The sequence below is a fragment of the Serinus canaria genome, chromosome 1 (genome assembly GCF_022539315.1).
Source record: "Serinus canaria isolate serCan28SL12 chromosome 1, serCan2020, whole genome shotgun sequence".
Lineage (NCBI taxonomy): Eukaryota > Metazoa > Chordata > Aves > Passeriformes > Fringillidae > Serinus > Serinus canaria.
The window spans coordinates 111,187,796-111,210,590 of record NC_066313.1 but is presented as its reverse complement, the minus strand read 5'-3'; the positions used below and the strand labels follow the sequence as shown (position 1 = coordinate 111,210,590).

Here is a 22,795-nt window from a genome sequence, read left to right as displayed (position 1 = left end):
ACTGCCCTGGCAGCCCCCCCTGCAGTGCTCAGTGCTGCAGCCAGCTCTGGGTGCCCAGCATGAGAGAAATGTGGAGCTGCTGGAATGAATCTGGAGCAGGGACAAAGGATGAGGGGCTGGAACACCTTGTCAGAGCCCAGGACATTCCTCTGGCTGCCCTGGAGGACTCCAGACCCTGGCAGGGGGCTCAGAGACCTTGGCACAAAGTCACAAACACCTGTGACTTTGATTTTAGCCCATGGAAACAATTATCAACTTTGTGTGAGGATTTACAAGCCACAAGGGTTTGAATAGAATGATAGTGAATTTATCACAGGGTGAATAAGTAGAATTTTGGGGTTTTTAGAGTGGGGGTTCATGAGGCAAAATGGAGGAATCTGGCCATGTCCTGTCTTTGTTCTTCTTGTCCTCCATCTTCTGCTGGGATGGTGGCACTTCTGGATTGGTTTAAGGCAGAGACAGACTGGATAACGTAGGTGATAGGTATTGGAAAATTATTGTAAATAAAGTACATGTAGTTCTTAGTAAAAAAAGCTAACACTGCCCCAAGGGTGGTCAGTGTGCCTCAACCCAACCTGCTGGACAGACCTCAGCAGGTCCAAAAAGAATGTGATAGATAAGAGAAAATAAACAACCTTGAAAAGCAGAGCTGAGGAATCTCAACTTCTTCTTCGGTCACAAGGCTGGGAAAAAAGAGAATTTCTAACACCTGGGGAGCCATTTCAGCACCAAACCCGACAACACCTCTGCTACAGAGCCAGGCTGGGAGAGCTGGCACTGCTCAGCCTGGAGAAGAGAAGGCTCCAGGAAGACCTTTGAACCCCTCTGAGTTAATGCTTTACAGGAGAGTTGCACAGGGGCTTTCACGAGGGCGTGGAGTGACAGGATAAGAGGGAATGGCCTTGAGCTCAAGCAGGGCAGGTTAGAATAGGTATGAGAAAGAAATTCTTCCATGTGAGGGTGGGCAGGCCCTGGAATAGAATTCCCAGAGCACTGGGGCTGCCCCTGGATCCCTGGCAGTGCCCAAGGCCAGGCTGGACACTGGGGCTGGGAGCAGTCTGGCACAGTGGGAGGTGTCCCTGCCATGGCAGGTGTGGCACTGGATGAGCTTTAAGGTCTTTTCCAACCCAAACCATTCTGTGATTCCATGATTCTCATTTTAGGGCTGCCCTGAAGGCAGGCAGTGAGCAGGGTGATGTTCAGCAGCGATGTGGGCAGGGGTTGGGGCCCCAGCCCCAGCACTGTGCTCCTGTTCTCCATGGGAAAATGCCCAAACCTTACTCATTTCCAGGTGGAGGGCAGATACTTTGCATGCAGAAGCTTTTGTGTGCTCAGTAGCTCTTTGTAGGTCAGACTGTGACAAAGGAAATGTTAGCACTTTCCCAAAACGAAAGGCAAGGTTTTTATAGGAACTTGGAGTACAAAGGAGAGAGTCATGCATGCAGAGGGAGGCACGGGCATTCTTAGGTTCTTTAGCTAATGCTTCCTCATTACAGGAAACTAAAGCCACCCTGGAGTGTTTTTTGGCATAACTAAAGAAAAAGCAAAAGCTTTTGGGGCAGTCCTTTCTGCAGCAAATCTGGAAGTGGATCTGGACCTCTCTTCTCACTCGTGTTTCTCCTGCAGAGTACACCAAGCAAACAGCGTTCTGTGTGTCTCCTTAACTACATCTCTCCGTCTCCAGCCTTGGAGTGGAGGGGGAGGAGAAAGGGAGCTGCCAGCAGCTCGCAGTGATTGATTTGTCTCGTGTTTTCTTGGGCTGCGCTCGAACAACCTGTTTCAAAAAAAAAAAAAAAAAAAAAGACAATGACAAATCAAAGCGAGTATTTTCTCGCTGGAAATTCCAAGTGCATCGTCCCTGGGTATTTTGCTATTAAATGTGAGGCTTTATCCGTAACGTTTGTCTGGGAGGTTTTTGGGGTTTTTTTTCCTGCTGTAGCTTGCAGCGTTTAGAAGAGAAATGTCTTTCCCCCGGAGCCATTTGCTGCAATAATTGTTGTGCTGAGAAGCTGCCGCTGGTTACTGTCACCAGGTGACAGTTCAGAAAGGTAAAAGCAGCTCTCCACGTGCTCCAACTATTGGAATTGGAGCTGGGAAGGGATCGAGTGTCCTGCCTGGACTCGTACTTTGCCCTGAAGCAAAGGCTCGGCGCTGAGGGCTGTCCTGAGCCCGGCCAGCTCGGGGGCCAGGCGGACAGGGGGGTCAGGGATGCTGTCCTGAGCCCGGCCAGCTCGGGGGGCAGGCGGACAGGGGGACAGGGATGCTGTCCTGAGCCCGGCCAGCTCGGGGGCCAGGCGGACAGGGGGACAGGGATGCTGTCCTGAGCCCGGCCAGCTCGGGGGCCAGGCGGACAGGGGGACAGGGATGTTGTCTGAGCCCGGCCAGCTCAGGGACCAGGCGGACAGGGGGGTCAGGGATGCTGTCCTGAGCCCGGCCAGCTCAGGGACCAGGCGGACGGGGGGGGTCAGGGATGCTGTCCTGAGCCCGGCCAGCTCGGGGGCCAGGCGGACAGGGGGACAGGGATGCTGTTCTGAGCCCGGCCAGCTCGGGGGGCAGGCGGACAGGGGGACAGGGATGCTGTCCTGAGCCCGGCCAGCTCGGGGGCCAGGCGGACAGGGGGGTCAGGGATGCTGTCCTGAGCCCGGCCAGCTCGGGGGCCAGGCGGACAGGGGGGTCAGGGATACTGTCCTGAGCCCGGCCAGCTCGGGGGCCAGGCGGACAGGGGGGTCAGGGATGCTGTCCTGAGCCCGGCCAGCTCGGGGGCCAGGCGGACAGGGGGGGACAGGGATGCTGTCCTGAGCCCGGCCAGCTCGGGGGCCAGGCGGACTGGGGGGTCCAGGGCAGGGCTCTCAGGGATGCTCTCACCCCGCCGATGCGGCTGCCGGGTGAGGTTTGCTCCCCTCGCTTTCCCGTTTCCCTGGTGCGGTGGTTTTGCACTTGGATGTCATTTCCCATCAGGAAAAACCCCTCCGGGGGTGCCTCAGTGCCGGATTTGGAGCAGAGGGGGATTTCTGTCTCTCCTCTGAACAAACCCAGGCGGTGCTGTCGGTAACTGGGAGCGCCCGACCGAACTTTCCCAGCGCCGGGAGGAGCCGCCACTGCTCTCATTTCCAGCTCCCGGCAGGACGCTGCTTCCCACCTCCCATCCAAAACACCTCAAATAAAACCATCTTCAGCCAGCTCCTAACCTGGAGCAGAGGTTCAGAGGGTCTGTCACCCACGGCAGAGAGGGAGGGAGGCAGGGAGGGAGGCAGGGAAGGAGGAGGGAGAGAGGGAAGCGGCAGGCGGGGAGTTCAGGTTACCGCTGCCGCATCGCCGCCTGCCTGCGCTTCTGCCTCCGGAGCCGGGCCGAGGATGAGCCCCTCGCTGGGCACAGCGGGGCTCTGACAGGGGCACAGCCGGGCAGCTGTAGCCCCCAGATCCCGGCGATCCCGCCGGGAAGAGCCGCAGCCGCCGGAGGATGCGCTGCGGGCGCCTGGGGTGAGGAGGCGCCGCTTCCTTCGGCCAGCTGCAGGTAGGAGCGGGAGCAGGGACTCCCTTCTTCTCTCCCTCCTTCTTTTCCTTCTTCTCTTCTTTTTTTCTCTGCCTTCTTCTCTTCCCTTCTTCTCTCCCTCCTTCTCTTCCCTTCTCTCCCTTCTCTCCCTCCTTCTCTCCCTTCTTTCCCTTCTCTCCCTTCTCCTCTTCCCTTCTCCTCTTCCCTTCTCTCCCTTCTCCTCTCCCTTCTCCTCTTCCCTACTCCTCTCCCTTCTCTCCCTTCTCCTCTCCCTTCTCTCCATTCTCTCCTTTCTCTCCTTTCTCCTCTCCCTTCTCTCCCTCCAGCCCTGGATGTGCCCTCGGAGCCGCCGCTCCGACTTTCCCAAACTCTCCGGCGGCCGCGGTGGATGGGGAGAGGGAGAGGAGAGGGGGATGCAGGTGTGACCCTCCTGGAAACAGGGATCCAAATCGAGACCTCCCTATCCAGGGGTGTCCCCAGCTCCGGACTGCCATGTCCTTCCCCTGGTGAAACGGGTGTCGTGCACTGGTTTGGGCGTGAAAACGTGGTCATGAGTAATCTGACTTGCTGGATTTTATGGGTGTTCTACACGGGGGGACATTTTGGCAGCCCCTCATAAAGACCAGGATCAGTTAGGACAAAGCCAGGGCAGTGTTCTCCTCGCTGTCCTGCTGGGATAAAATGCTGAAAAACAGAAGATCCACGAGGCACAGGTAAGTAATTAAAAACACAGCCACTGGCCCTGATCCCACAAACATTTCTGTTTATAATCAGCACTTTTAAAGCCAAGAAGTTATTGACAAAGGATTTGCCAGCATGAGGGCCCCATGGCTGGATTTGTGTACCTTTGCTCAGGAAGATTTTTTTCCTCCCAAAGTACCAGACTTGATGCTTGAACAGACACATGAATGCAAAGACTTAGTTCAACTGGTAGGGGGGTATAAAGTTCCAAACACCAAAAAATGATTGTGCCAAGAGGCAGAATGAAACAAAAGGGCAAAGCATGAGCACCAGGCTCACCTGCTCCAAGTGATCCCTCAGATTTGAATTGGACAAAAATCCATCTGCAACGTAACATCCTGACAGGTCCTCATCCTACAGTGATAGCATCAGGACTGAGCAGCAAAGACTTAGGAGTGGTATTGGAATATCTTTAATGGCAATTTTTCCCATTTTGAATGTTTTTTTTTTTAAACTTGCATAATTATCACTTCTCTTCAGTGCTATTTTACTTCTTCCTTCATGTATCTTGAGACTGTTTCCAAGGGAGAAGAGCAAGATCCTCATTCTATCTGAAATAACCATTTCCAGTTTTATTTCTCTTTTGCATTAAGATGTGGAAAAACAACCAGCAGTGCTACTTGTTAAAGACGGTGCAATAAATAATTTGGTTTGGGGGCACAGAGTTTCTCAGAGAACTGGACTTTTGGAGTCCTGGCAGAGGCAGCAAGAGCCTAAGGAAGAAATTTCCTCATTACTTTGTTTATGGAGATAAGAGGAATGTGAGCTGGGTTTTATTCCTGTGCAGCACAATGAAGCACACGGGTTTACACAGGGTCAGGTTGCTCTGATTCATCCCGAGTTGGACAATTGCTTATCTGTGCTGAGATCTGGGCTTTGGAATAGAGCAAGTAGGATAAAATTGCTGATTCATGAGGCCATTCTGAAATAAGTTAAATATGCCCATTAGCATCAGGGATAAAAGGAACATGGTGGTACTATAGGAACAGAGGAAGCATTAGAAGAAGAGTCTATTAGCATTGGAGAGAAATCCAGAGAGGCATGGCTGGCACTCAGCAGGTGAAGGGAGGACAGAGAAGGAGGAGGAGGAGAAGGCTTTTGGGCTGAAGGTTTGGGAAAAAATACTACCACGATGAGAGGGAAGGAGGGAGTGCCCCAGGGCACAGTGCTCTTTTCCCTGCCTGTGAGAGAGGATGCCCTTGGCTGGCTGCCTGCCAGCTGTGTTTGCATCCCCTGTGCAAGTGGATCAAGCCAAAAGTGTCCAAATGTGCTCCTAAAAAGGACACAAAGCACCTGCAGTGGGGGCTGGAGGCGTCCTGCTGGAGAGCTCAGACCATCAATGCAGGGACACTGCACAGGACACCCAGTGCAGTCCAGCCCCCACTGCAGCATCTTCTCCATCCTGGAAAAAGGATCTGGCCTTCAGAATACCCAAACTGAACATTTTTGTGGGTGTTTAAGGGCCAGGATTCATCCAGAGAATTTTGCAGGTGGCTTGGAAAAGCAAGCTGATATTTTAAAATAGAAGCAAGCTTCCTTAGCTTGGCTAAAGTCCCTGGGAATATATTTCTTTTTGACTCTTCAGTTGCAGCACTTATTTCCTGTGACATTACCAGAGCAGTGACACCTCCTGCCAAACTGTTTGAGTCACTCCAAGACACAAACTTTTCACTGGTTTTGAGAGCAAAATTGCATTTAGGTCTTAGGATGCTTTTTTGGCTTTTCAAAACAGATGTTATGAGCAAGTGCTCCTGTGGGGTGGATGAGATCAAGGTGCGTTAAGAGCTAATGGCTCTTGATTTCTTTTTAATAAGGAGGAAGATGCATCCACTGGTTCAAAAGATTCCTGTGCCACAAAGGCCTTCCCTCTTGCCATGATCTTGATTTTCCTTTAGGCATCTGGGTAGGGACAGAGGCAGAACCCAAGGACACCGGGTCTGGGCCATTGCAACCATTATTATTATTATTATTATTATTATTATTATTATTATTATTATTATTATTATTATTATTATTATTATTATTATTATTATTATTATTATTATTATTATTATTATTAAATAATAATGTGGAAATTTCCACATCCGAGGTGACACTTCTGGATCTGAGTTGGAAACACTTTCCTGAGAGGATGAGGCCCAGGAATGTTTGTTTTTCCTGAGTGTTGCCTGCAGGACTCCCCCTGTGCCTGAGGTGTTTCTGTTGAGTTTATGCAATCTGCTGGGACTGTGGTTAACCACCTGTAAACTGCCCTCTGTGGCACAGAAAATCCAATTCAGAGGAGGAAATGGTGCAAATTTGCCTCGGAATGGGTGAGGTTAAGGAGTTATTGTGGGTCAATTATTGTGGGTCATTTCTCTTCTGAAACCTCATAGCACCATGGGGCAAGGAAGGGAAACTCCAAGAGATTCTTGCTCAGGTACTGAGCAATTTAACCAATTTTAAACCTGAATTTTTTTAAACCTGAATTTTAACCAATTTACGTTTTAAAATTTCTCCTTTTTTTGACCATGGTTTTTCTTTGATTGCTGTGAAAAATGTTTCTTTGCTCATTATGGCCATGCCAGTGTTTAGGCCATGTTGGCCATGCATATATCTGTATATATGGTAAATGGTATTTCATTTTAATCTAGAATGTAACATCTCACTCTAATTTTTCTTTCTCTAGGAAATTAATAACTTCACTTGTTTTTACTGTATGTATTTTTCTTTTAATCATTCTTAATTCTCTCCTTATTAAAACTCCAAGTGGTAAATAAAAACCAGCCCAACCTTCCACAAAGAAAATTCAATCTGCTGTTGGAGTCACAGGGTCAATCAGCTAAATGGGTATTAGTAACATAAAGACAGAGCATAAGCCAGGCCACGTAGTGGGATTTGCAAATCCATAACAGTAATGCTCCTTTTCTATCTGTTCTCTAATTGATGGCTCAGGGCCTCCTGCCCTGGCTCTGTGACAGAGCCACTGCCTGGACAGAAAACATTGCTGGAGACCAGAGGCTCATTTTAAGTATGGAAAGATTAAAATACAACCCAGTCCTCAGACCCCTTTTTTCCATGCAGATCCCATCACAGCAGGCCTGGGAGGAACTGGGGAAGCAAATCCCCTCCCACCACAGCAGCAGTGTGGAAAAAACGGGAGATTTAAATAATCAAGACCAAAAAAACCCAACCAACCAAACAAAATCCCAAATGAAAAAAACCCTTAACAAAACCAAAGGAAAAAAAAAAACCCAAAAAGAACAAACAAAAAACTCCAAGAAACAAACAAACAAAAAAAACACCAAAAACCCAAAAACCCCCACCAAAAAGTAAAAAAAAAAAAAAAAAAAAAAAAAAAAAAAGGAAGAAAAAGGGAGAAGGGAGAGGATCAGGCCATAAATAATGAGCCCAGCAACTCAGTGCTGAAGTGATAGAAGCTGGTGTGTGTGGAGAAGAGGAACAGTGCCTTGCTCTGTCTTGCTGATGGAGACACCATCCTGAGAGCAGAGGCTGGTGAGAGGTACCAAAGGGAAAAAGGTTCAGAAAATACATCACAGAAAGTTTTTCCCTTTGTCCTGCACTTTTTTGGGGGGGTTTCCACCCTTTTTGCCTGCCAGTTTGGGTGAGCACACTGTTAATTCATAAAACTGGTGAGCCAGGCACTGCTGAAGCCATTGCATCAAGAGAAATGTCATTTTGGAGAGCTCCAGACTGGCCCCTGCTCCTCTGAAACTCTTGTATTTAGGGGGAAAAAAAAAAAAGTCTCCTGCTGTTCTTGACATTTTCTTATTATCTATGTGTGCTTAATCCTTCTCTGTGTCATGCTGAGCTTATGAAAAAGCAATTTAGGGGCTTTATTCCAAGGAAAATTGGGAGTTAGCAGCTTGTGCCAGTCCTTATAGCAGGGCATGTGTTACAGTCAGAGATTAGGAGAGGCAGAAGGGAATAGCCCTGCTGACTTTAACTCTGCAGGATCCGAGTTTGGAGCTCCTGGTCCCACTCCTGATTTGTGCCTCTGATTTTGGGGCTGCAGCTGTTTGAGTCTTGTCACAAAGCAAGGACTTTTGCTGGTGGTCCAAAGCACTTTAGATCATTTGTAGTTTGGGTTTTTCCCTGGCTGATGTGTGTGACCTCGGTGCAAAACACCAGCAGCCTGACATCTGCTGAGCCTGGCAGCAGCTTTGCCCCAGAAAAGGTAAGAAAAGTTCCTTTATAAATTGATATTTCCAACCTGCTCCCCAGGGGGACTCCAGACCTACTTCCCTGCCTCTGCCTCAGGTCAGACTGCTCTCCCTGAGCTATCTGGCACACAGCCCTCATCTCCTGGTGCTGTTCAGATAATTACACTCATTAAAGGAGATGTCAGGTTAATTCTGATGCAGTAATTAGGCTTTGGCACAAGAGTTACCCTGGCTGGATCTCTGGGAAACACAAAGGAGTTCCACCAGGGTCAGAGGTGTGAACAGAGGGACCCCAAAGCCAACCCATGGCAGGGTGGAGGAGGGAGTTTGTGCTGCTGGTGGAAATAGGGACCTGCAAAATACAGATAGGGGCTTGTAAAATACAGATAGGGACTTGTAAAATACGGAGTGCTGCTGTTTGGGATTGGGATCCCAGCCCTTGGCCACCTTCTTCATGGAATCCCAATGATAAATAATATAGAGAACAAACATTTCCACCTGCCCTGAAGCTGCTGGACAGAGCTGAAAGGCTAACTGGCAAACAAAAAGCTCAAATGATGTGTTTTCTGTGTGAAATGATGTGTTTTCTGTGTGAAATGATGTGTTTTCTGTGTGAAATGAGGTGGAGGCGTGCCCAGAGGATGATAAACCTGCCTGGGACAGTGGAGGAACAGATAAAGAGGCCTCCAGTGGGGTTTTGGCAACTTATGTAAAAAGAAGCAACAGAAAGAAAGTTAGAGAAGTTTATTCCTGCCCATTTTGGTGCCATTTCTGGTGAACCCACACGGGACAACTGCCTGGTGTCCCCTGGGGCTCCAGGATTTTCCATGCTGGCGCTTTCCTGGAGAAAATCAGGATTCTCCCAGACTGATTTGGGACACAGGTAGGACCCCACTGGGACAGTGAGGCATTCTCTTGAGTTTGGGAATCCTGCCCACATAAGACACCTGAAAATTGCTATTTTGGAATTGGGTATTTCAGTATTTAATATCTTGAATATCTTGGGTTGCTTTGATATTTTGAAGCTTGATGTTCTGGTATTTGGAGGAGGAATTATTTTGGTATTTTGGAACTTGGTATTTTAATATTTTGAAACTGGGTTGCTTTGGTATTTTGGAACTTAGTATTTGAATATTTTAAATATGTGTTACTTTGGTATTTTAGAACTTGGCATTCTGGTATTTTAAAACAGAGATTTTGAAACCTGGTTTTGTAATATTTTGGTGGAACAACAACAAGTATTTAGATTGTGAATGAAAAAAGAAAGTTTAAGACTTAGCTGTAAAGTCCTGTGCATAGAGAACTGAAAAGGGCAGCTGCAGGCATGGATAAGAGAGAAATAGAGATAAGAAAACATTTGGGATGAGGGTAAAAGTTGCCTGGCTCTTGTTTTCATAGGACAGTCCTCAGATGATATTAGAATAAAACTACCAAAAATCCAAGAAATGGATGGTTTTAATACAGGTTAACTATTTGATGTTGCATGGGCAGTGTATCCAAATGTGCAAATAAAAAAAAAAGAAACGAAACAACAGGAAAAAAAAACCAAACAGGAAATTATAGCAATTATAAAAGAAAACAGCAAAAAATTCTTACCCCCAGGGAGGAGTCCTGTAACAAGGGAAGGGGTTCAGGTCCTCCTTCTTCATTAGGAAGATTGGGAACTAATCAATACAGAAATTACAAAATAAATATAAATATTGGAAGTGGGAGTGTGCTCAGGTAAAACCCAGGGCTCCTCCAAAGCCTCTCATGGCAGCAGCAGAGCCTCTGGTAACAGCCACCCCAAGAAATGAAAGCCTGGAATTCTGAGTAGGCACAGGCACCAATTATTCAGTACTAAATGTCAATTATTCAGTATTAAATGCAAAGGAAGTTTAGGGATGCCTCCATCACAATTGTTGGTGCCACTGGAACTTGTGAACTCTGCCCCTTTTTCAAACCACTGAAGTTCAAACTAGGAAAATGATAAATAACCTATTAATTTTTGTACCTGCCTAACTCTCCAAAACTGCTATTAAGGAAAAACTTACTGGGAAAATTGAGTGCAAAAGACAAGTTTCAGAAAGGGGACAGTCAAATTAAAATCCCTGATTCTAATAAACTTTAATTTTTATATTACACTGACTTCCCAATCTGAACTTATCCCAAAGAGAATTAAGGATACAGAAATCCCCATTGTGTGGGCCAGGGAGATTCCTGGAAAATCAAAAAGAGCAGAACCTGTGAGAACCAAATTAAATCAGACAATGGCCTGGTAAGACCAAACCAATATCCTTTAAAATTAAAACACTGAGAAGGGTCTTTACCTAAAATTAAGAAACTTCTAAGGTACAGGTTGTTGGTGAACTCCAAGTTTGCCAGTCAAAAATGTTAAAGATTATCAGTTAGTACAAGGCTCAGGAGCAATTAAAATAAAATTGCTAACTAACCCAAAAATGGCTAAGTTACCAAACACACTCATAAGCACACTAAAGAAAAATAAATAAATAAATAAATAAATAAATAAATAAATAAATAAATAAATAAATTTTGAATGGCTCACTGTAATAGATTTAAAAGAATTTTGGATTATTGCTCCATACTTTGTATGGACTTTTAAATAATTTATATATTAATAGCCATACATAGTTTATAGCCATGAATATTTTTAAATACATAAATAGTTTTAAATTCAGAAATACTTTATTATATGGCCTGATGATGCTCAGGCTGCTTTCAAATGATTTAAAAAGCCCTGATGGGGTCTCCAGCTTTGGGCTTCCTAGATCCTGTGAAATCTTTTGAATTATTCCCTCATGGCAAGGCTGGCCCAGCTGTTTGGGAGCAGTCACAGCTACAGAGCTGCAGAGATGTTAAACCAGAATACAGCACAAAAATTCAGTTAATCAGAGTATTATATTCTTAATTTCCCCTGGTGGATGGGCAGTCACCCCTGCTGGACAAGGAATAGTTTCTGAGGGAATAAAGCAAGGATGGATGTTATCAAATGAAGAAACTCTCCTGGAGATTATTGGCAAATTGGCTTTCCAGAACTTCCATGCAAAGAGAGCTGTAAATTTCTTTCAGTGGATCCCCATTCTGGATGGCCTGAAGCATTTCCCTGTTGCACCAACATGGCAAAAGAAGTAGTGAGAATATTTCTAAATCAATTATTTCCAGGCTTTGGAGCTCCTCTAGGAATGCCATCAGACAGAGGGTCTTGTTTTACAGCAGGAATTGTGGGACAAGTTAGCAAGGCCTTGGGAATCCAGTGGGATTTACACACTCCATGCTGGTCACAAGAAAGGCAGAAAGAATGAATTACTCTATTAAACTTAAATGATTACCCCCAGCCAGAATAAAATTGAGGAAAAAAGAATTAATAGCCTTGCAACTGAAGTACTGCTCATATCTGTAAGAGGTATCTCCATAGTTCAGCAAAATCTTTTCTTCCTAAAACACCTCTGGAGTTTCATTGAGGGATTAGGCATGAAAATTCCTATGAAAGTATCAAGTGGCTAAAATATTAAATGTAACTTATTGCTGGATATGTTCTCAAGGCATGTTGAAACTCCACAGAACCACATGGCCTTCAGGAAAAATTTACTATTATAGGACAAGAAGGTTGCACTTACATCAGGGATGAGTTTGAAGCCCAGCAGAAAAAAATGGATAAAAAAAGCAAAAAAAGAGTGGCAGAAAGAAGAAAACTCTTGGATAAAGTTGGCTTAACTCATGGCTACCAAGCTGGGGACTGCTACAGAATGCATTTGTGGCAGTCATCTGTAACTACTGCAGAGTGTTTATTTGTTTGTGTTCACTTTTGTAACACCTTGTGCTGAAAAATGAAGTGTATTGTGGCTTGCCTAAAAGAGACAGTCTCAAGGAAAAGGAGGGATTTGATAGATAACAAAGGGAATAAAAAATTTCAGCTCCCCTTAAGCTGCTGGGAGAGAGCAGAGTCTTTTTTTTTAAAGTGTTCATTTCAGGTGAGTGTGAGAAGAGGCTGCAGCTCCCACAGGGATTGGTGCCAGGATTCCATGCAAGCCACAGCTGCAGAGACCCATGAGTGCCAGTCAGCTTGAGAAAAGTCTCTAGGATATGAAACAGGCTATTTTTTGGCAGTGCCCTTGATAAAATATTTTGCAGTTGGAACAACAAGAGATGGAAATAGTGTTGAGAGAATTAAAAACTATGATTTCTGACTGAGAGCACAGAGAAAAATCAAATATTTCAGCATGCAAAAGGGCTTTATATAAAACCAGAAATATTTGTTTTGGTGCAAAATGGGGAAGGGAGGGAGGCTCAGCATCTCAGGGGTAAGGAGGGTGATTTAATTCCTTGACAGAGAAACCTCAGTGCTTCAAGGAACTGCCCTGACTGCATTAATATAAAATGGTTTTAGTGTTCAGAAACAACTTCAGTGTTCAGAAACATCCCTGTTCATCTGAAAACAAGGATTGAATGGATGGGTTTTGAAGAAAAATGGCCTTGGCAGGAGGAGGAACCTTGTGTGTCTGTCATTCCTTTCCCTTGGAGTTCTCCATGTGGATGCCAGGTTGGACACTGGGGCTTGGAGCAGCCTGGCACAGTGGGAGGTGTCCCTGCCAGGGCAGGGGTGGCACTGGATTGGCTTTAAGGTCCCCTCCAACCCAAACCATTCCATGGTTCCATGGTTTTTCTTATCCAGGCCACTGCCCACCCCTTGATCCCTACAGGGACCTGCTGGGAGAGGATCCACGGGCACGTGTGCCACCTGCAAAGCTTCTGAAATGCAATGTTTGCAATTTGCATGCATTTGCATTGCCCAGCTGTGTGTGTTTGTGTGCTTTTGTGTGTGTGCAAGCTGTGCTCCTTCACACATGGGCTGAAAGGGGAAGGCAGTCTGGTTCTGGAAAGAAAAAATGGTAAAGGTGGGAGGCTGCTCACCCAGCTGTCCAAAACAAGGACATTTAAAAAGGTTTTTTAAACCTGTTACCAATGCTGGAAGCAAAAGTAAGTAATTACATTAGTCTGATTCTACTGAAATCTTGTAAGATGGTTGTTGTGGGTTATGGCACCTTGCACTTGGATATTTGTGAAAAGGTTTTAATGGGTTTCAACAGAATGTTGCTCTCCATCGTTTCCTTAGTTCAGTGTTTGGTTTGTTCTGGAACTTCTGTACCAGAGAAATATCAGACTCTCAAACAGTCTTCTGTGAGCTGGTGACAGGAAAAACCTCTGTACCTTTCCATTGTCACTCACAAAACACCTTCCTGTCCTGAAAACACAATTCAGGTCAGTCATGAGCTTCCTCCCAGACCACTGAAAAATGTGAGAACAGATGCAGAGCAGATTTTTGTTTAATCTTTTGTATGTACATGTAATACAACTGCATAGGTACAATCTCACACAATTTTACATATGTATTTAACTAAAGCAGTTGTAAAGTTAATTACGAAACTACTGTGAGCTATAAATACAAGGAAAAATCAGATCTGAGGAATACTCTATTTAAGGATAAAGTGAATTAAAGTACAAGTGCCAGAAGAAATGTGAACTTTTGAAGTATTGTCAAAGTTCATTAGTGAATCATTGCAAAAATGCACCTCACTGTGGGAGCAGTTCCAGTAAACCAAGACTCCAGTTCTCCTTGTTTCATGCTTTTGAGAATTCCCACTGAAGCCAATGGGACTATTCTTGGGGGTAAAATGAGCAGGATTTGGTTCCAGAGACACCTGGCTGGACTTCCAAACGAGCTTCAATCCTGCAATGCAAAACCTTTGATTGCTTGGAAAGGGGAATTTGGGCAAAAGGAAGGCACTAAGGTGATTTGGGGGAGTCTACATAGAACATTCCTGGCCAGGAGGCAGAAATCAAATTTCCATGAAATCTGAAGCTTTGGCCATGGTTTAACTTGGTTTGCTGTGTTTTCAGCTGGGGAGCCAGGTACAATTCCTTGTTAAGAAGGGGGAAGGTGGAAGGGGTGTCCTGGTAAAAACTGCCCCATCCAAGGGCTCTAAAATAGCAGTAGTGGAGCCTGTGGCTTACTGGAATGAGCAACTCAAGCCTTAAACTCCTCTCACCAGGTTAATTTATGGAGATGTGCCATATTTTTGGCACTGTAAGGATTTGGGGGTTGCTTTAATAGTTTTTCTCTCACTCAAAATTTCTCTTAGATTTATACCCAGATGTGCAGCTCATTAATCTCTTACAAGGTTAAATGAGTGAGCATTGTTGTTGCTTGGATCTTTCTCACTTCAAAAGGGGAAGGGAATAGGAGAAGCCCCTTCTCACCTCAGCATGTCCTGGTGAGTCACTCAAACTCTGCACAAGCTGAAACATCCAAATAATATGACCCTCTGCTGTTTTGGTTCTTTTCTTTTTTCCAGAGCAGCTGACCCAACTTCAAAAATGTGACTCATGGCCCCTCCAGCAAAAGGATCAGGAGCAGTTTCTGGGTTGGTGCAAGAGCCCCACAGGACACAAAGATGAGAAGAACCTGGCTGGGTGTGCCCCTGGGACAGCTGCTGGCTCTGGGACACAGGCACAAATGGAGAAACATGGTATTTAAAAAAAAAAAAAAAAAAAAAAACCAAACCAAACCATACAAAACAAACAAACAAACAAAAAAAAACAAAAACCCCCCCCCAAAAAACAAAAAAAACCCACCCCCAACCAAATCCAAACAACAACAACAAAAAAAACCCTAAATTAAAAAAAAAACCAAACCAAAACAAAATTAAAAAAAAACCCAAAAGCAAAAAAAAAAAACAAAAACAAAACCAAAACAAAACATAACCAAAACCAGTCCAAAACAAAACAAAACAACCCAAAAAAAAAAAAACCAAACCAAAAGACTATAATTGTTATTCTCTGCCCTCTGAAATGGATACATAAATCTGTTCCTTCTCTGGCCCTGGTGGGTCTAAACCTGGTTTGTAGGATGCTGAAAATGGGGAGGGGGTTTGAAGGACCAGCCTGGGTAACCTGGTGTCAGTGGACACGATTGTGTGGGTTTCTGAGGACACACTGGCCTGGAGGGCAGGTTCAAGTTAAGCCCAAGTGTGAATCTGCAGCAGAACATCTCGTGGGGGTGACAGGAGGAGAAAAGCAGGTGCCTGAGTACCCTCAAACAGCAGCTTCCTATTAGAGCTGACCTGGCTTTAAATCCCTGTGCAGGGACTTGGCTGAGAGGAACCAGAGATTATTTTTATGGATGTGCTGCTCCTTCTCGTTCCTTTCAGATGGATTCCAGAAAGTTCAGGCTGTTTGTCTGCCTGCTGGGGCTCAGCAGTGCCAGCCTCTGGCTTTTCCACACCTGGACCGAGCTGTGCGTGCTCTGTGAGAGCGGCCAGGGTTACCTGCTCCCCATGGAGACTTTCAGGAGGAGGGAAGGGAACTTCTCCCAGCTCCCAGATGTTGACTGCCACAAGAACCCTCCTTTCCTTGTCCTGCTGGTGGCATGCTCATTCCAGCAGCTGGATGCCAGGATGGCCATCAGGCACAGCTGGGGCAGGGAGAGGACGGTGGCTGGGAAGCGCCTGGTGACGTTGTTTCTGCTGGGGAGCCCTGGGGATCCCAGCCAGCAGGCTGCCATGGCTGCTGAGAGCCAGAGGTACAGAGACATCATCCAGAAGAACTTTACAGACACTTATTACAACCTGACCCTCAAGACCATGATGGGAATGGAATGGATTCACAGGTTTTGTTCCCAGTCCACCTTCGCCATGAAAACCGACACGGACGTGTTCGTCAACGTTTTTTACCTCACTGAGCTGCTCCTGAGGAAAAAGAAGAGCACTGGATTCTTCACAGGCTTTTTAAAACTGCATGAGTACCCCATCAGGACAAGAGGGAGTAAGTGGTATGTGAGTAGGGAAGAGTATCCAGGAACGACCTACCCACCTTTTTGTTCTGGGACTGGATATGTTTTATCCAGCGACGTAGCCAGCCAGATCTACAACATTTCTGAGAGTGTTCCCTTCATTAAACTGGAGGATGTGTTCATAGGTCTCTGCCTCGACAAATTAAAAATTCAGCTTCAGGAGCTTCACTCGGAGCAGACGTTTTTCCCAGAAAGGATCAAGTTCTCTGTTCCTCGCTTCAGGAAAATCGTGACGTGCCATGGAATAAAACCAGCTGAGCAGCTCAGCTACTGGAAGCGCTTAGTGGCAGCCACTCAAGGAGGAGTGCTCTAGCACCCACCCTGCTCCACTTAACAGACTGAAATTCTCTGCTTTTACAGGGCTGCTCTCCACTCCAGCAAACTCCCAGTTAACTCCAGCTCTGTCACGCTAAAGGCTTTAGAAATGGTTATTTTAATCACAGAATCGGAGAATTGTTAAGGTGGGAAAAAGATGTCCAGGATCATTGAGTCAAACCTTTGACTAAACACCACCTGGTCAATTAAACCAGAGCACTGAGTGCCACATTCCTTGAGCACCTCCCTGGGCAGCCCCTTCCAGTGCTCAACCAACCCCTCTGTGAAAAAATTCCCTATTTCTGCCCAAGAACCTGCAAACCTCCTTCTCTCCATCCATTCACACCCACCTCTGTGCCTCCCTTCTCTACACAAGTTACAATTATTATTATTTTTTTTTCCTGAAGCATCCAGGCCTGCTAACCCACCCTCCAAATCTTGCTGCCAGAGGCCTGGGAACATTTCTGCTGTGCCAAACAAAAAAAAGTCAAAGAACTTTTGTTCAGGGAATAAAATCTGAACCATCTTCCTGGTTGCCCTTGATAAATCACTGCACCCATCTGTGCAGGCACTTAAGGGATGATATTTGTAGCTGTCAGGATGCTCCCTCCTGGCATAGGAAGCTGCAGCCCTGCCCTTGCAGCCAGCTCTGAGTGGGCTGAGCTGCATCCTGGCACAGATCCCTCCTTCAGTCTACAGCAGGTTTGGTGTTTTTTTTTTTTTTTTTTTTTTGGAGAGATGGTAGAATTTGCCCATGCAATGCTCTCAGGACAACCTTGGGCAGTGCAGGTCACCTGGTGGAGGTGTAAAAGCTGCTGCAGCTGTTTCCTTGTGTGTGCTTCCTGCTGCAAATAATCCAGTGGTGGAGCCAGGGCAGGGTGTCTGCTCTTCCTATTAAAAGAGACCCTGGAGACATCCTTTATATTTGTGTCTCACTTTGATTGCCTGAGAGCTGCTGTGAATGGTTTACCAAGGCTAAACTCGAGTCACTTACAGTGATTTAGACATTTTTTTTTTTTCCCAAAGAGAAACTGGGTGTGAGAGAGAGGAGACAGGAAGATTTTTCTCTTTTTTAAACCTAGTGGAAAATGTGCTCAAGCAATCATTCAGGCTTGGAGTTCTCTTCCTTATTTCATTACCAAGAAAAGACTCATGAAATCTTTGGGATGATGATAAGTTTCAGAGATAAGGAGAAGGGGCCTTTACAGCAGATGCTAAAAATCCTTCAGGGCTCTGAGGAGGGAGAAGGGAGCTGAGAAATCCTCCCTTATGCAATGGTCCTGTTTGATTTTCCTGCAGGCAGAGGCAAGGTCAGTGTTATCAGCATGGAATTCCTGTCGTGTCTGTGGGAAGGGTTTTTTCTAAAGAGCAGTGAAAGTGGAGCTGTTCCCAAGGGGAGCTGAGGGGATCCAACATCCAGCATGGTAAAAGCATGGAAGAAAGGCAGGAAAACAGATTTTATTACCTTGAAGTTATTTATTTTCATTGTTTTCCTTTTCATTGAAAAGGATTCTTCTTTCTTTCTTTCCCTTCCTTCTCTTTTCCTTTTTTTATCCTTCTTGTCAAGGATTTCCCAAGTATCTCATTTACTTGCCTGTGTCTGAAGAGCAGGGTAAACATTTTCAGCAGGAAGATCCTGCTGAGAAGTGTTTAATAATGGTCATGATATATTATTTATTTTCCTCTGGTACAACCGGAGATCATGCACTTATTTTTGACCACTGATGATGAAAGAAACAATGTTTATTTGTTTGCCAAAATAATGTTTTTTTCATTTTAATATAATTTAATAAACGTTTAATATTTTATTTTAATAATTAAAATATTTAAAGAGCTGAATTTTGCTTACAATTCAGCTATTTTTGAATACTTTTGCTGCCTTCAGAAGGCATGATGGGTCAGACTGATAAAGCCAAGACAACATCTTTTAAATCACTATTCTTTCCATGTAATATGCAGAAATACCTTGGGTCATTCATTGCTCTTGTGCCCAAGGTGCTAGCTGGTTATTCCTTTAATTTATGGAAAATTGGTGAGCAGAAAGGAATCATTGCTAGCCCTTTGTCTCGAGGGGCAGAGCTCTGTGAGCTGGGACAGCATCATCAGCCTGATGTTCTCTTCTTGTTCTCAGAGGTAATAATACAATAATAAATTAAATAAATACAATAATACAATGAAAATAACAATATAAAAAATAAAATATTCCTGCAGGCAATTGCAGGTCTCACTCCCCCTTCTGTGCCTGGTGCCAGCAGTTTGTGGCATTGCTTCAGTATAGAAAAGTCACCCTTGAAGCTGGCTTGACCTCTTGGCTGGGGCTTTTATTTGAGCCCAGGAGTGCTCCAAATTACTTGAATCCAGCTGCTGACTGTTCTCAGTCAGTCCCTTCTGCAGACTCAACCTCTGTATTTTGGGGTTAAATTCCAGTGGAAGATGAACCTGTCTGTGGTAAGGGGGTGGGAATGGATGTTCTTTAAGGCCTCCTCCATCCCAACCCCAACCATTCTGCAGCTCCATGAATCCCATCTCTGATGGATTGGGAACAAGGACCTGACACAGGGTGCTGAAACCATCCTGGCACTGTTTCCAGGGAGATGGAATTGTCATTTCAAGTGACCTGTGCAGGATGTCTCTGTTGCTGCCTTCAGGATGTTTTGTCCCCACATCAGTCTCCAGTGGCCTGACTGCTCACAAATAAACCATTTGTCCCTGCTGAAGCTCTGCTGAGGAGCAGATGAGTTTGGGTTGAAATGTCAGGGATTCAGATTTTCAGGGATTTTTCTGCTCCTCTCCTCTTTGCAGAGTGGTTTCCCAAGTGAATGCTGCACAGAATTTTCCTCAGTATTATGATTATCTTTGTGTAAATGAGAAACTGATCTTGTAATTCACAGGACCATAGAATTGTTTAGGTTGGGGAAAAAAAAAACCAACCTGTAATTTCCCTGAGTCCAACCATTAACCCCAAAAGGCGTCCCCAAGCACCACATCTACACATTTTTTTTTAACACTTTCAGGGACAGTGATTCCACCACTTCCTTGGGCTGCCTCTTTTACCACCCTTCCTGTGAAGAAATTTTTCATAAATCCAATCTAAACCTTGTTGTTATTACATGGCAAAGGTTCCATTGTCATTATATTGCAAAGGTTCCATATTGCAGGAGTTTGGTACCTCGGTGTTTCTCGTAGGCAGCTCCTCTAAGCACTGACTCTTCCTTCTCACAACAGCCAGCTAACTCCAGTTCCCCTCAACCAACCCACCCACTCTTTTATAAAACTCTTCTTCTTATTGGCTACAGCAGAGGCCTGCTCCTAATCTCTAATAATTGGCTCAGCTACAACTCCTTAGGGGTAAGATTATTTCTATACCACCTTTAATTTCTTACATTGTATCCCCCTACAATTCCCCCTTTTAATTACAGAATTACAACATTTCTAGAAGAACATGTTCAAATAAATTAACATTACGACACATTCATATGTTTCATTTAGAACTAATAGTTAGACAAACATTCAGACAACATATTGCAGTATAAATAGATATGTATTTCTAAGTGTTGGTTCAGTTTTGCAGCTTTTCTCAGTTTACAAAGTACTTATCTTCAAAATCTTTTGTACTGATGCTTTACAGACATTAATAGCCCCACTAATCAATAAACACATTGGTCTAAATAATAGAACTATTCTTTTTTCAGTTCTTACAGTTACTTTAGTAAATTCTCCCCTGGTCCTTTTTTTCCAAATCCACGGGGTCACAGAGTTTAGTATTTGAGTCCTTTTTCTCAAATCTATGGGGTCATATAATTTAGTGTTTGAGTCCTTTTTCTCCCAAAGTCACGTCGGGGTCACCATTTGTTGTCATTATAGTGCAAAGGTTCCATATCACAGGAGTTTGGTACCTCCTCAGTATTTCTCATAGGCAGCTCCTCTAAGCACTGACTCTTCCTTCTTACAACAGCCAGCTGACTCCAGTTCCCCTCACCCAACCCATCCACTCTTTATAACACTCTTCTTCTTATTGGCTACAGCTGAGGCCTGTTCCTAATCTCTATAATTGGCTCAGCTGCAACTCCTGAGGGATAAGATTGCTTTCTATACTACCTTTAATTTCTTATATTGTATCCCCCTACAAAACCTCCCTTGGTGCAACTTGAAGCCGTTTCATCTTCTCCTGTTGCTCTTCACTTGGGAGCAGAGACCAAGCCCCATCCCACCACACCCTCCTGCCAGGGAGTTATGGAGTGCAGTGAAATCCCCCCTGAGCCTTCTTTTCTCCAGACTAAACCCTTCCCATGCCCCCCTAGGCTGCTTTGAATAAGAGTATATTAATTGAGCAATTAATTACATAAAACATAAAGCTACCCTGCTGGAAAATGTGATTTAAGAAAAAGCAGATGATTGCACGTAAGGCAAATCCATTTGTTTAAACAAAGCCACTGTGCTAGTGAGTTTATATGTATCAGCTAAATTAAATTAGCTTTTGCAGCTGAGGCCTCAGATCATGAATTTTAAAACAATCAAAACAGTATTAGTGGCCTTTTGCAAAATTAGATTCATTTTCCTATGAAAGACCATCCTAAAACAATCAGAAATGTAAGTAGAACTGTAAACACAAAACTGCAGTGTACATATACTTATTTTTAAAATTTTATAGGCTGATAAAAGAATTCAGGCAATTTGGGGGCAGCTTGTCGGCAGAAGCTGAGCGCTACCCCAATGTTTTTAAGCATTTTGGGTTAGAAGTTCATTAATTTTTTTTTTTTTAATGAATAGCTTTGAAAAGGTCATCTAAACGTTACTCCACTGGTTCTAAGTAGGGAGGAGTGCAGAAATCAGCAGAGCTGGCAGTGTCTTAGAGTTGGTTGCATTTCAGCACACTCTGTTTCTTCCAAGATCAGTTTTTGGATGCATAAAAAACATTCCCCCCCCACAACCCTAATTCATCAACTAACACATTCCCAGCTTAAATTAGGATTGTCAAATCTGTGCACAAAGGATTTGGTCTCACAGCTCCTCTGACTGAGATTTATTGAGGAGGCACAACCCTCCCAGGCACTTCTGAAAATACAGAAGTGGGTTTTTGCAATGGAAGTTTTTCCTTATTTCCAAGTGGAAGGGGACAAAAGGGCTCCTGGTGTGTGCTGGATGTGACAGGAATGCCTGCTCCTCCTGGATGTGTGCAGGTGACACTGCAATGTTCATTTCAAAGGCATCACAATGTTTGTATTATTTGCATAGAACATTTGAGTGTTGAGCCAGCAGTTCCATGGTTGATATTTTATTAGTAAAGAATTTTGCTACCACAGTTTTGTGTGTGTTCTCTTCTCTTTCTGGTTGTGAAGGTATCAATGTTTTGGAGTGCAGTGGTGTCAGGGGGCTGCTTCCTTTTCCAGTTAAAATCAGTAGAATCTGAGAATCATTTAGGTTGGAGATGACATTTAAGGTCATCAAGTCCAACCTTTAACCCAGCACTGCTGAGTCCAGCAGTCCCCATGTCCCCAAGTGCCACATCTGCACAGCTCTCAAATTCCCCCAGGGATGGGCACTCCAGCTCTGCCCTGGGCATCTGTGCCAGGGTTTGGGCATCCTTCTGGGAGAAGTTTTCCCTGATATCCAAGCTGAGCCTGCCCTGGCCCAGCCTGAGGCCGTTCCCTCTGCTCCTGTCCCTGTGCCCTGGGAGCAGAGCCCGGCCCCCCCCGGCTGTCCCCTCCTGGCAGGGACTTGTGCAGAGCCACAAGGGCCCCCTGAGCCTCCTTTGCTCCAGGCTCAGCCCCTTCCCAGCTCCCTCAGCCCTTTCTGGGGCTCCAGCCCCTTCCCAGCTCCCTTCCCTGCCCTGGACACGCTCCAGCCCCTCCAGGGCTCTCCTGCAGGAGCAGAACTGGACCCAGCCCTGAGGGACCCCAGCACAGAGGGACAATCCCTGCCCTGCTCCTGCTGGACACACAATTCCTCATCCAGCCCAGCTGCCAGTGCCCTCCTGCCCACCTGGGCACCCCTGGGCTCGTGTCCAGCCCCTGCCAGCAGCACCCCCAGGGCCTTTTCCAGCTCTCCAGCCCCTCTGCCCAGCCTGGAGCTCCCCAGGCTTGTTGGGAGCCAAGGGCAGGACTGGGACTTGGTCTTGTTAAATCTGAATTTGAAACTATTGAGTTTTCTCCCCTTCTCAAAAATGACTTAGGAAATAGTGAGGAATTGAAAGAAAAAGATAAATTTAACCACAGCTGACACCTTTGGGAAGAG

At 45.3% G+C, this 22,795-nt stretch overlaps 1 protein-coding gene across 3 annotated transcripts; it reads left to right on the top strand.

The window, feature by feature from the left end:
* Positions 1–2,540: 2,540 nt before the first annotated feature.
* On the top strand, positions 2,541–21,861 carry B3GALT5 (beta-1,3-galactosyltransferase 5). Of its 3 annotated transcripts, none has more exons than XM_030234392.2 (3): positions 2,541–3,514; positions 14,751–14,924; positions 15,541–21,861. In XM_030234392.2, exons 2-3 carry the CDS (start codon positions 14,912–14,914, stop codon positions 16,557–16,559), a joined length of 1,032 nt encoding a protein of 343 aa, XP_030090252.1. In that variant the 5' UTR covers positions 2,541–3,514; positions 14,751–14,911; the 3' UTR covers positions 16,560–21,861. The 3 variants fall into 3 exon arrangements, with proteins under 3 accessions (XP_030090252.1, XP_050840204.1, XP_050840246.1); XM_050984247.1 differs by lacking the exon at positions 2,541–3,514 and adding an exon at positions 9,066–9,280 and having other exon boundaries at positions 15,606–21,861; XM_050984289.1 differs by lacking the exon at positions 2,541–3,514 and adding an exon at positions 11,023–12,937 and having other exon boundaries at positions 15,606–21,861.
* Positions 21,862–22,795: the final 934 nt, after the last annotated feature.